The sequence below is a fragment of the Urocitellus parryii genome, chromosome 5 (assembly GCF_045843805.1).
Source record: "Urocitellus parryii isolate mUroPar1 chromosome 5, mUroPar1.hap1, whole genome shotgun sequence".
NCBI classification, from domain to species: domain Eukaryota; kingdom Metazoa; phylum Chordata; class Mammalia; order Rodentia; family Sciuridae; genus Urocitellus; species Urocitellus parryii.
Window position 1 is genome coordinate 179,442,228 of NC_135535.1, and position 12,678 is coordinate 179,454,905.

At 35.0% G+C, this 12,678-nt stretch overlaps 1 protein-coding gene across 2 annotated transcripts in view; it reads right to left on the reverse strand.

The window, feature by feature from the left end:
- LOC113177715 (cytochrome P450 2C18-like) overlaps window positions 1-12,678 on the reverse strand; it is a 36,450-nt gene that overhangs the window by 12,112 nt on the left and 11,660 nt on the right. For both annotated transcript variants that reach the window (XM_077798307.1, XM_077798306.1), the window contains exon 5: window positions 6,419-6,595. In XM_077798307.1, coding sequence (XP_077654433.1) covers window positions 6,419-6,595 — 177 coding nt within the window. The remainder of the gene's footprint in view (window positions 1-6,418; window positions 6,596-12,678) is intronic.

Here is a 12,678-nt window from a genome sequence, read left to right on the forward strand (position 1 = left end):
CCTACATAATATATATATATATATATATATATATATATATATATATATATACATAAAATGATAGACCCATAGTGTAGGCCAGACAGAAATCATTTTGAGATTGCAAGATTTAATCATGAAGATAAAAGCTAGTATATTAAGTACAATGTGTGATTTCATTTTCTGTTGCTATAACAGATTGCCAGAAACTGTGTGATTTACAAAGAAAAGAGATTTATTCTGTCCTGGCACCTCTCAACACTGTTTCATTGGGAAACAACTTTCAACATATGTTTTGGAGGGGACAAACCACATGCAACACATAACATATGGTGCAGACAAATGGAAGGTACCTGAGTCTCTGATGTTTCTCGGCTATGGTACTAAATCTAGTCTAGCCCACCACAAGTCTTCCTTATATGTTAGATGACTAAATACAATTTTAAAATTTCTGGTAATTGATTTTCCTTTATTTGTACATAAAGATGATAATAATTGATACAAATAGGTAAATTACAGCCACATCATGGTAGATAAAATTACATAAATCAAGAACACACAATTTTCTTCTTCTGCTAAAGAATTTACTTGGAATTAGGATTTCCCACACACTCATTAGGAACTGGAAAATATGCAAAAGATAATATGGCAGCATAGTCTAAAATAAACAAAAAGAGAATGAATTGGAAAGAAAATATATTTCATATGTGAGGCAACAGATAACTTAGGAAAAAATTATAAGAATAAGTTCACCAGGAAATTCACCCTGTTCTTAAGACACAAATTGAAAAAGACACCACAAACACAAAGACAGAGAGTTTAGGTATTAACTGTTCATTGAGAATTAAGGGAAAGAATAGAGATAATGCAGATTCTGAGGATAAGGGGCTGACTCGATAGAGCGCTCATACATTGGAAACTGAGAAATAGAAAGTACTCGATAAGAAGAACTAATTTTGATTTTGGACTGAGGGTATTGCTTGCCACAGAGTTGACATCAACAAAGGTTAACTTTAAATATTGACTAAAGATTTGAAAATATAAAATAACCCTTACACATGAATTACATATATAAAATATGTATTTTTATAACCAGTTCATAGGTGATAATTTATTTAATGGGGCTTATATAAGCTCCAGGTGGACTATAGGATGTTCAATAATATGTAAGCAACATTTAGAGAGACAGTTATCTCAACAGGCATATTTCCTGGATAAGGTAATATTGACTTTACCTAGTTTTCTAAGATTGTCCAATCAAAATTTCAAAGAAGACCCAAATAGGAATATATTGTGCAATAGGCAGTGAAACATTTAGTGTCATTAAAATAGAAGTACTGCAATTAAGGAAAATGGAAGACCAAAGGAACCCACAATAGAGTAGCAGCTCCCCAAGTATGAATTAAAACATCAGTTCTACAGAGAAAAACTGAGGTCGGAAGACTGTGGGAAATTTTCAAGGCAGCAGACAGGTGAAACCCAAAAATATCAGGTGCTACCTAGCAAGAGGTCCCTAGAAGCTTGGCTGCTGCTCCAGATGTTGGCATATCCTGGTGTCAACCAATAGAGATGCAACATGCCAGAATTTCTGGAACCCTAGGAAGGCAGTTCTTAGACAAGAGTTTATAAACCATGAATGAATACATTTAAAAAATCTGAAATAGCCCAAATACCTAATAATGCATCTCAAAGCTTTAGAAAATTTAGAACAACCTAATCTCAAATATTTTAGAAAAAAATGAAATAATTAAGATGCAAGCTGAAATTAATAAGAGAACAAAAAAGTGCAAAGGATCAATGAAACAAAGACTTGGTTCTTTGAAAGGATCGAACAAGACTGATAAAACAGCCAAACTAAACAAAAGAGAGAAGATACAATTTAACAAAATCAGACATGAAAAAGGAGCTAGTTCCAGAGACAGCTCTGAAATCCAGAGGATTATTGTGGACTGCCTTTAAAACTTCTATTCCAATAAATTGGAAAATCTAGATGAAATGAACAAATTTATATCCAGATTCTACCTGCAATAATTGAACCAAGACATAGAAAGCTTTATCATACCAATTACAAACAACAAGACTGAAGCAGTACTGGGGTTGGGGATGTGGCTCAAGCGGTAGCGCGCTCGCGGGGCACTGGGTTCGATCCTCAGCACCACATAAAAATAAGGTAAAGATGTTGTGTCCACCGAAAGCTAAAAAATACTAAAAAATTCTCTCTCTCTCTCTCTCTCTCTCTCTCTCTCTCTCTCTCTCCTCTCTCAAAAAAAAAAAAAAAAAAAAAAAGACTGAAGCAGTGCTAAAAAAATCTTCCAGGAAAAAAAAAACAGAACAGATAGGTTCTCATCTGAATTCTATCTGGCCATTAAAGAAGAACTAGTACAAGGAGAGAAATGAATTACAGTAGATGGGGTAGAGAGAGAAGATGGGAGGGGAGGGGAGGGGGATAGTAGGGGATAGGAAAGGTAGCAGAATACAACAGTTACTAATAGGGCATTATGTAAAAATGTGGATGTGTAACCGATGTGATTCTGCAATCTGTATTTGGGGTGAAAATGGGAGTTCATAACCCACTTAAATCTAATGTATGAAATATGATATGTCAAGAGCTTTGTAATGTTTTGAACAACCAATAAAAAAAAGGAGAAAAAAAAGAAGAACTAGTACAGCTCTTCCTCACATGAGTGGGACGGGAGTAAGTCCCAATTAAATTTTATGAAGTCTATATCACTGTGACACACCCCCCCCCAAACAGGTAAAAACACATTATGGAAAGAAAACTAGAAACCAATAAATAAAATACAAATGAATAAATTTTTAGTAAAATATTGGCAAATCATGTTTGAAAGCACAATAAGATTATACATCTAAAAAAGAAAAAATTCTAAAAATTGTACATGATGATTACATTTGTTTCATTCCAGGGATTCAAGAATGGGTGGATCAATACCTACAAATCAGTAAACATAATCCATTACATAAGTAGAATCAAGGAATCATAATCACATGGCATTCTCAATAAATCCAGGAAAAGCCAGTGGCAAAATCTAGCACCTATTCATGTTAAAAAATGATGAAGAAAGTAAGAATAGTAAGAACTTCCCTAAATATCATAAGGGAAGTTGAAACTCAAGCCATCATATAGTGAATGGGAAAAAAAAAACTGAAAACATTTTTCTCCACACTCAGGAAAAAGACAAAGATGTCCACTGTCACTTTTTCTACTTAAAAAAGTACTTGATATTCTAGTCAGAACAATTAGGCAGGAGAAAAAAATAAACATGATACAAATAGGAAAGAAAGAAGTCAAATATCACTGTTTGCAAATGATATGAGTCTGTATTTGGAAAACCCAAAATAACTTCACCAGAAGATTTCCAGGGCTGTTTCAGAAAACAAGTTAAGAAAAGTGGCGGGCTATAAGATCAAAATATTAAAAATAATCAATAACTGTTACAGCAATAATGAATCCACTAAAAAAACAAATCAGGACCACAATTTCATTCATAATAGCCTAAAAAAAATCCTAAAATCTAACTGAGGAGATGAAAAATCTATGATTAAAATTACAAAACAATGAAGAAAGAAACTGAAGAAGACCTAGGAGGAAGAGAAAAAGACTTCCCGTGTTCTTGAATAGATAGAGCTAATGTTATCAAAATGACCATATTACCACAGCAATCTATAGATTCAGTGAAATCCTGATCAAGATAACAATGCCATTCTTCACAGAACTGGAAGAAAAGGTCCTAACATTCATTTGGAAAAATAAAAGACCCAAAATAGCTTAAGCAATATGGAGCAATAAGAGCAATGCCAGAGGCATCACAATACATCATCTCAAATTATATTATAGTGCTCTGGCAACAAAGACTACCTGATTCTTTCATGTAGATTAATGGGAACAAAATCATAAAGATAAACCCACATGGATACAGTGATCTAATCCTTGACAAGGGCGCCAAACACATACATTGGAGAAAAAGTCATGTTTGTTCCATTTTGTTTTGTTTAAACAAATGGCACTGAGAAAACTGGATGTCCACATGTGAATGAAGAAAACTACATTCCTCTCTCTCACCCTTCTCATAATAAACTCAAAGTAGATCAAAGACCTAGGAATTAGATAAGAAACGTGGCAATTGCTGGGGAAAAAACTGGAGGGCAACACTCCAAATGATAGATATAAGAATTGGCTTCTATAATAAGACTCCTAAAAATCAGGAAATAAAATCAAAAATAAATAAATGAGAGGGCATCAAAGGAAATAAGTAAGAGTATGAAGAGACAATCAACAAAATGGGAGAGAAAACTTTGCTAGCTATTCTTCTGGTAGAGGATTAATAAGCAGAATACACAAAGACCTCAAAAACAACACCAAAAAAACCCCACAAGTAACTTAAATAATAAGTGCACAAATGAACTAAACACACACTTCTCAAAAGAAGAAATATGAACAGTCAACAAGTATATGAAAAAATAGTCAACAGTGTTAGCAATTAGGGAAATTCAAAACAGTGAGATTTCATCTTATTCCAATTATCATGGAGGTCATCAAGAACACAAACTATAATTCATGCCTGAAATGATGTGGAGGGAACAAAACCACTTTTACACTGTTGGTGGAGTTGAAAATTAGTACAAGCACTATGTAAATCATTATGAAGGTTCCTCAAATACTAATACTGGGACCATCATCATATGACCCAGCTATACCAGGCCTCGGTAATTATCCTGAAGTATTAAGTAAGGAAAAGAAAGTTGGGGAAATCACAAAAGATCAATGGTGAATCAGTAGAGTAGAAGAAAGGGAACAGGAAAAATGAGGAGGTGAGAGGAAAGGAGAAATACTGGAAAAATAATATTGGCTAAATGACATTGTTATATTGTGTGCATGCATGAATTATGTAACAACAAATCCTGAAATTGTGTACAACTACAATGCAGCAATTAAAAATATATGGAAAAAAAACAATAATTAGAAGGAAAAACACTTTATACTGTTGGTATGATTAAATCAGTATAATCACTATAAAAATTAGTCTGAAGATTCCTTTAAAAAGTAAAAATGGAACCACAAAATGACCAAGTTATACCACTCCTGGTTATTTATCCAAAAGAATTAAAGTCACACACTCTAGTAACATATGCAGAACAGTTCACAATAGCCAAGTTATGAAACCCACATAGGAATCCTTCAACAGATAGAGAGATTACAACAACATGGTATGTAACATACAGTCAAGTTTTACTTAATCTTAAAAATGAAATGTCATTTCTAAGGAAACTGACAGAACTGGAGGAGATAATTCTAAGTGTGATAAACCAGTCTCAGAAAAAAGGGTCATGGGTTGGGGATATGCCTCAGTTGGTAAAGTGCTTGTCTCACATGCACAATATCCTGGATTCCATCCCCAGTGCCACAAAAATAAAGTAAAAGAAAGTCAAGGGTCACATGTTTTCTCTCATATGTGGCATCTAAAGAAAAAATAACATAAAGGGACCACATCAAAATGGAAAAACAACAAGAACAATAGAGAAGGGGAATAGGGAAGGAAGAAAAGGAAGGAAATGGGAATTTTGGGGGAAAAACTGACAAATTTGTTCTGTGTGCATATAGAACTATATCACAATATATCCCACTATTATGAATAATTTCAATGTATTAATAAAAACCTTTTTCTAAAAAAAAAAAGATGACAGTACAGGAGTAATGACTCAAAAAGATAGTGGAGTAGGAAGTTCCAGGTATAAGTCCTTTCAGAGAAAACCCTATTGACCTAATATAAACTCTCTGAAGCAACTGTTTGGGAACTCTGGAGTCTAGTTGAAAAAAATAGTATCCAGGAAAATATTTGACAAAGAAAAGTTTTCATAAATCTCAGTGTCTTACGTACCAGCTACTATTCCCCATAAAGCAGGACCTACTGCAGGCAGCTGTGAGGACAGTAATCTACATTCCTGTTGCACTTTGTTGGTCTTAGAATGGGCAACATGTCCTATAAAATCAGTGTTTGATGTTTTGGTTACTTGGTCTTGATCACTGAGGAACCATTACACATGCAGGCCACTGGACAGTTGCCCATTCTCCTGAACACTGAGTGCAAACAATGATTTTAATTTGCATTATGTGGCTCCAATTTTATATTTTGCAGCTTGTTTATAACCATTCCCTTTTCATCTGAGATGTGAATTTTGTCTTTCCTCAGGTAGATTTTTAGTATCTATAGAACAGGATCCATGTATTCCAGCTGTTTAACAATTCAATTTTAATTCTTCTATGATAATTCATGCAAAACCATAAAGGCAATATGTGCTTCAAAGGCCTGTCAAGAATGTCTTGCCTGACCACTTAACTATCACTAGTAATTATAGAATTAATCAGTGAATCGCAAAATGCTGATGCAATTAGATAACTGAGTTATCATTCATGTTCTACCTCTTCCATTTTAATCAGGAAGCAGTCGATGAAGTCCCGAGGATTGTTCATATCCAGGGATTCTTGATGTTCTTTTATTTTCTCCAAAAAATACTGTTTCAAATCGGTAACATTCTTAAAAAGTTTTTTATGACTTCCTGAGAAAATACTAATGAGAACAGGAAAATTGTTGCAGACCTACAAAATAAAAATAGGTATTAACTACAAGCAAGTAATAAAGACACATAAGTATTATGCCTAGTCCATCATTGAAACTATAGCTTTAAAAACAAATGATGTCCACCTTAAAAGAGAAATGATAACCCTTTTCTATACTCAAACATCATCTTTGGAAATAAGATAAGGGTTCCACTGCAGCCTGGAATTCCAGGCAGAGCCCACCCACTCATCCCACACCTGCAGCATGGAGTTCAGGGACAGAGCCACCCCACCACCACCACCACACACACACACACACACACACACACACACACACGAGAGAGCCACCCCGTGCTGGGGTTCCTTAGTCACCAAAGTGTGGCCCCACAGCCCAACATCAGGAAACATACAGGCTTGAAGATGCTACCACCCCAAAGCTGGGATATCACCACTTCTATCAAGAGACAACAATAAGGTCCTGGTAAGACATCACCAACATCCCTGTGGCCTGGCTGCACCAGAGGTTTCTCTACGAGGGGTGCTAGCAGTTATTCTGTTGCTAAGGTAACAAGGAGTCTTGCATAGGGTTGCCTATCTCTTGTTTCTCCTACTAACAGCCAACTTCCTATTTATCCTCTCACTAGTCATATAATCCAATACATCCATATTCTCACATCCTACCTCATAAACATCTCAGCCAATCCCCCAGTACCCCTTCCACCATCAGAAACTGTAAACCATTATGCAAACCTATTGACTATATGGTTGAAGATAACCGAACTCATCATTTCTATTTATAGTGACAAAACTGTAAATGCAAAAATAGGAGCTAACTGATACAAGGCTGCACGTTGAGTGCTGTAATATTGATCTCTCCCTTAAAAGTGAGTACTAGTAACATGTAGGCACACTATAAGACAGTAAGGCAGAAGTTGTAATACCTCAGATCTACACTGCAAGAGAGGAAGACACATAGACATCATAAAAAAACAAGAGAGGAAAGTGCCCCAAACAAACCAAGAAACTACAACAATAGAATCCATATATAGTGAAGTAAGTGAAATGTCAGAGAAGGAGTTCAGAATATGCATTTGATTTGGGAATTAAAAAACAACCTAAGTGAGCAGATACAGGCAAAAACAATCACTCCAACAAAGAGATAAGAGAACAAATTCAGGTGCCCATCAATCACACCAAAACAGAGATGGAAGAGCAAATACAGGTTGAAAGAGATTACTTCAAAAAAGAGATAGATCAACAATAAAAAAATAAATAAAATAAAAAAAATAAATACAATTGAAAGGAAAAAAAAAGAGAGATAGAGATACTGAAAAAAAAAACTACAGAAATCCTCGAAATGAAAGGAACAATAAGCCAATCAAAAACTTCAATTGATAGCATCACCAACAAGACTAAACCACTTGGAAGACAAGACCTCAGACAATGAAGACAAAATATACAATCTTGAAAATAAAGTTGACCTCACAGTGAAGATGGTAAGAAAACATCAACAGAATATCCGAGAATTATGGGATAATACCAAAAGACCAAATTTCAGATTTATTGGGATAAAGGAAGGTTCAGAGATTCAAACCAAAGGAATGTGCAATCTCTTCAATGAATTAATATCAGAAAATTTCCCAAGCATGAAGAATGAATTGGAAAATCAAATACAAGAGGTCTGTAAGACACCATATGTACAAAATTACAACAGATCTACACCAAGTCACATTATAATGAAAATGCCTAGCATACAGAATAAGGATAGAATTTTAAAGGCCACAAGAGAAAAAAAATCAGATTAAGAGAAGATCAATTCAAATCTCTGCAGATTTTTCAATCCAGATTCTAAAAGCTAGAAGATCTTGGAAAAAATATATACCAAGCTCTAAAAGATAATGGAAGCCAACCAAGAATCTTATATGCAGCAAAATTAAGTTTCAAATTTGAAGATGAAATAAAAACCGTCCATGATAAATAAAAGCTAAAAGAATTTACAGCAAGAAAGCCTGCACTAGAGAACATTCTTGGCAAAATATTCAACAAGAAGAAAATGAAAAACAATAATGAAAATCTGCAAAGGGAAGGACTACAATAAAAGAAAAACCAACCAAATGAGAAAACAAGTCAAGCTAAATACCAAAAATAAACAAAAATGACCAAAAATACAAATAATATCTCAACAATAACCCTAAATAGCTTAAACTCACCAATCAAGAGACATAGGCTGGTAGATTGGATTAAAAAAAAAAAACATGCTGCCTTCAAGAGACTCATCTCATAGGAAAAGAACCCACAGACTGAAGGTAAAAGGTTGGGATAAAATATACCATTCACATGGCCTATGTAGGCAAGCAGGGGTTTTCATCCTCATATAAAATAAAGCAGACTTCAAGCCAAGGTTAATCAAAAAGGATAAAAATGAACATTTCATACTGCTTAAGGGAACCATACATCAACAGGACATAACAGTTATAAATATATATGCCCCAAACAATGAAAACTACAAAACACTAAAGAAAAAAATTAAAGAAGACCTTAGAAGATGGAAAGATATACCTTGTTCTTTGATAGGCAGAATTAATATTGTCAAAATGACTATACTACCAAAAGCACTATACAGATTCAATGCAATCCCAATCAAAATCCCAATGGCATACCTTATAAAAATAGAGAAAGCAGTCATGAAATTCATCTGAAAAAATAAGAGATCCAGAATAGCCAAAGCAACCCTTAGCAAGAAGAATGAAGCTGGTGGCATTACTATTCCTAATAGTAACTAAAATAGCATGGTAATGGCACCAAAATAGACCTGTAGACCAATGGTACAGAATAGAAAAAACAGAGTCTAACCCACATAACTTCAGTTATCTTATATTAGACAAAGGCATCAAAAATATACAATGAAGAAAAGATAGCCTCTTCAACAAATGTCGCTGGAAATCCACATGTAACAAAATGAAATTAAACCTCTCTAACCATGCACAAAACTCAAAGTGAATCAAGAACCTAAGAATTAAACCAGAGACCTTGCACCTAAAGGAAGAAAAAGTAGGCTCAGATCTCCATCATATTGGTTTAGGCCCCAACTTTCTTAATAAAACTCCTGTAGCACAAGAATAAAAACCAAGACTCAATAAATGGGAATTGATTCAAACTAAAAAGCTTCTTCTCAGCAAAAGAAACAATCAGTGAGGTGAATAGAGAGCCTACAGGATGCCTCCTCCATATATATATATATATATATATATATATATATATATATATATATATATATATATCCTAGAGATTAGAACATCAAATAGAGCACTAATCTCTAGGATATATAAAGCACTCAAAATCCTTAACACCATTAAAAAAATAATAACCCAATCAATAAATGGGCCAAGAAACTGAACAGACACTTCTTGAAAGAGGATATACAATCAATTAACAAACACATGAAAACATATTCAACATCTCTAGCAATTAGAGAAATGCACATCAAAACTACTCTAAGATTTCATCTCACTCCAGTCATAATGGCAGCTATCAAGAATACAAACAACAATAAGTGTTGGCAAGGATGTGGAGAAAAAGGCACACTCATACATTGCTGGTTGGACTGCAAATTGGTGCAGCCAATATGGACAGCAGTATGGAAATTCCTTGGAAAACTAGGAATGGAACCACCATTTGACCCAGCTATCACTCTCCTCGGTTTACACCAAAAGGACTTAAAAACAGCATACTATAGGAACAAAGCCATATGAATGTTTGTAGCAACACAGTTCACAGTAGCTAAATTATGGAACCAACCTAGACGCCCTTCAGTAGATGAATGAATAGGGAAACTTTGGTATAAACTCACAGTGGAACATTACTCAGCATTAAAAGAGAATAAAATCATGCCATTTGCAGGTAAATGGATGAAGTTGGAGAATATAATTCTAAGTAAAGCAAGCCAATCCAAAAAAAACTAAAGGCCAAATGTTTTCTTTGGTATGAGGATGCTGACTCATAATGGCGATTGGGCAGGTAGCATGAGAGGAATGGAGGAACTTTAGATAAGGCAAAGGGGAGGGAGGGAAAGGGAGGAGGCAAGGGGGTAGAAATGAGTTAGACATAATTACCCTAAGTACATGTATAAGACACAAATGGTCTGAAAATATTCTGTGTACAATCCGTTTCTTGAAGAATTGTGTTCTATATGTGTAATATGAAATAAATTGCATTCTGCCATCATGTATAACAAATCAGAATAATTTTTTTAAAAATAAGTTTACATATTCTCCCCCTTTTAAGACCAATTTTTTCCTACAATCTAGCCATACAGATTAGCATGAATTACCATGATTGATGTGTTGTAGATGAGAACAGAGCTTAAGGGAGTTGGGGTAACTGGAGAAAGAATAAAATGCATGGTAATTATGAATTGTGCTCAGTAGGGAAGAGGGAAGAGAACAGGAGGAGGGAAAGGGGAAGTGGTGGGGACTGAATTAGACCATATTATTTTCCATGGTTTATAATTATTGTTCTCAGCTTTTCCTTATGTGAAGCAGCATCATAAATAGAGTACTTACTATAAAATAGGAAAGATATTGAAAATACAATGAAATGCATTCTATAGATGAAGGAACTGTGCACAAGAGTAGTTAGGAGGTTTCTAAAGATCTCACAATTGACTTTTATAAAGAATGCAGAACCTCTCAGCTAAGCAGAGGGTAAATCTGTTTGTGCAGGGTCGTACACCCTGAAATGCAATTATTTCGTTCGCCTAACACTACTACCTTGTCAGGGGGGGATGCCACATGAAGCACTGTTGTGGTTTAGATGAGAGGTGTCCCCCAAGAGCTCATACATGAGAAAATCCAACAGGGTTTAGAAGTGAAAATATTTATAAGAGCTTTAATGTAATCAGTGTATTCATTCACTGATAGGGATCAACTTGGTGGTAACTGTAGGCAGGTTGTGGATGGAGGAGCTAGGTCACTGCCAGAGGGTCTTTGGTGTATGTATCTTGTTTATGGTGAATGGGGTCTCTGCTTCCTTGTCCAATATCCTGAGCTGCTTTTCTCAACCACACCCTTCTGCCATTATGTTCTGCTCACCTCAAGCCCCAAAGAATGGAGCCAGTCATCTATGGACTGAGACATCTAAAATTGTGAGCTCCAAAGAAACTTCCATCTCTAAATTGTTCTTTTCAGGGCTTTTGGTCACTGGTGTGAAAAAGCTGACAAAAAAAAGAAGAAGAAAATAATCTCTACCCAGTTCAGTGTCCTTACAGCATTTATGCTCCTATTCGCCCTCATTAATATCCTTAAATGAAGGTATTTTATGTGTGTGTGTGTGTTTGCGCGTGCGTGCATGCGTCTGGGGTTGATTTTTTTTATCAGTTCTTTTTAGTTAAACATGACATTACTATTCATTTTGACATACTTACAAAAGCATGGAATAAAATTTATTCTATTCCATCCCCAGCACTTCTACTCCTCACTTCCTCCCCCACTGTTCCCTTTCCTCTACTATTCTGATCTTTCTACTGTTTACGTATAGTTTCTTTTAGATTAGTGTCTTGTACGTGTACGTGATAGTGAGATTCACTGTGGTATATTTATATTGCATTTGTAGGAATGTTAGGACAGATTCATTTCATCATCTTTCACTCTCCCTTCCATCCTCCCTTCCTTTCATTCTCTTTTGTCTACTCCACTGATCTTTCTTCTATTCATTTTTTTTATCTTCCCCTCCTTATTTTGGATTAGCCTCTGTATATCAGAGAAAACATTTATCCTTTGGTTTTGTGGGATGGCTTATTTCACTTACTTTGATATTCTCCAGATCCATTCATTTACCCAGAAAGTGTCATAACGACATTCTCCTTTATGTTGAGTAATGTTCCACTGTGTATATACACCACATTTTCTTTAATCATGAATCTGTTTAAGGGCACCTGGGTTGTCTCCACAGATTAGCTATTGTGAATTGTGCTGTAATAAACATTGAAGTGGCTGCATCACTGTAATACGCTGATTTAAAATCCTTTGGAGGTGTATATTGAGGAGTGAGATAATTGGGTCAAATGGTTGTTCCATTCATAGTTTTCTGAGTAATCTCTATTCTGCTTTCCAGAGTAATTGCAC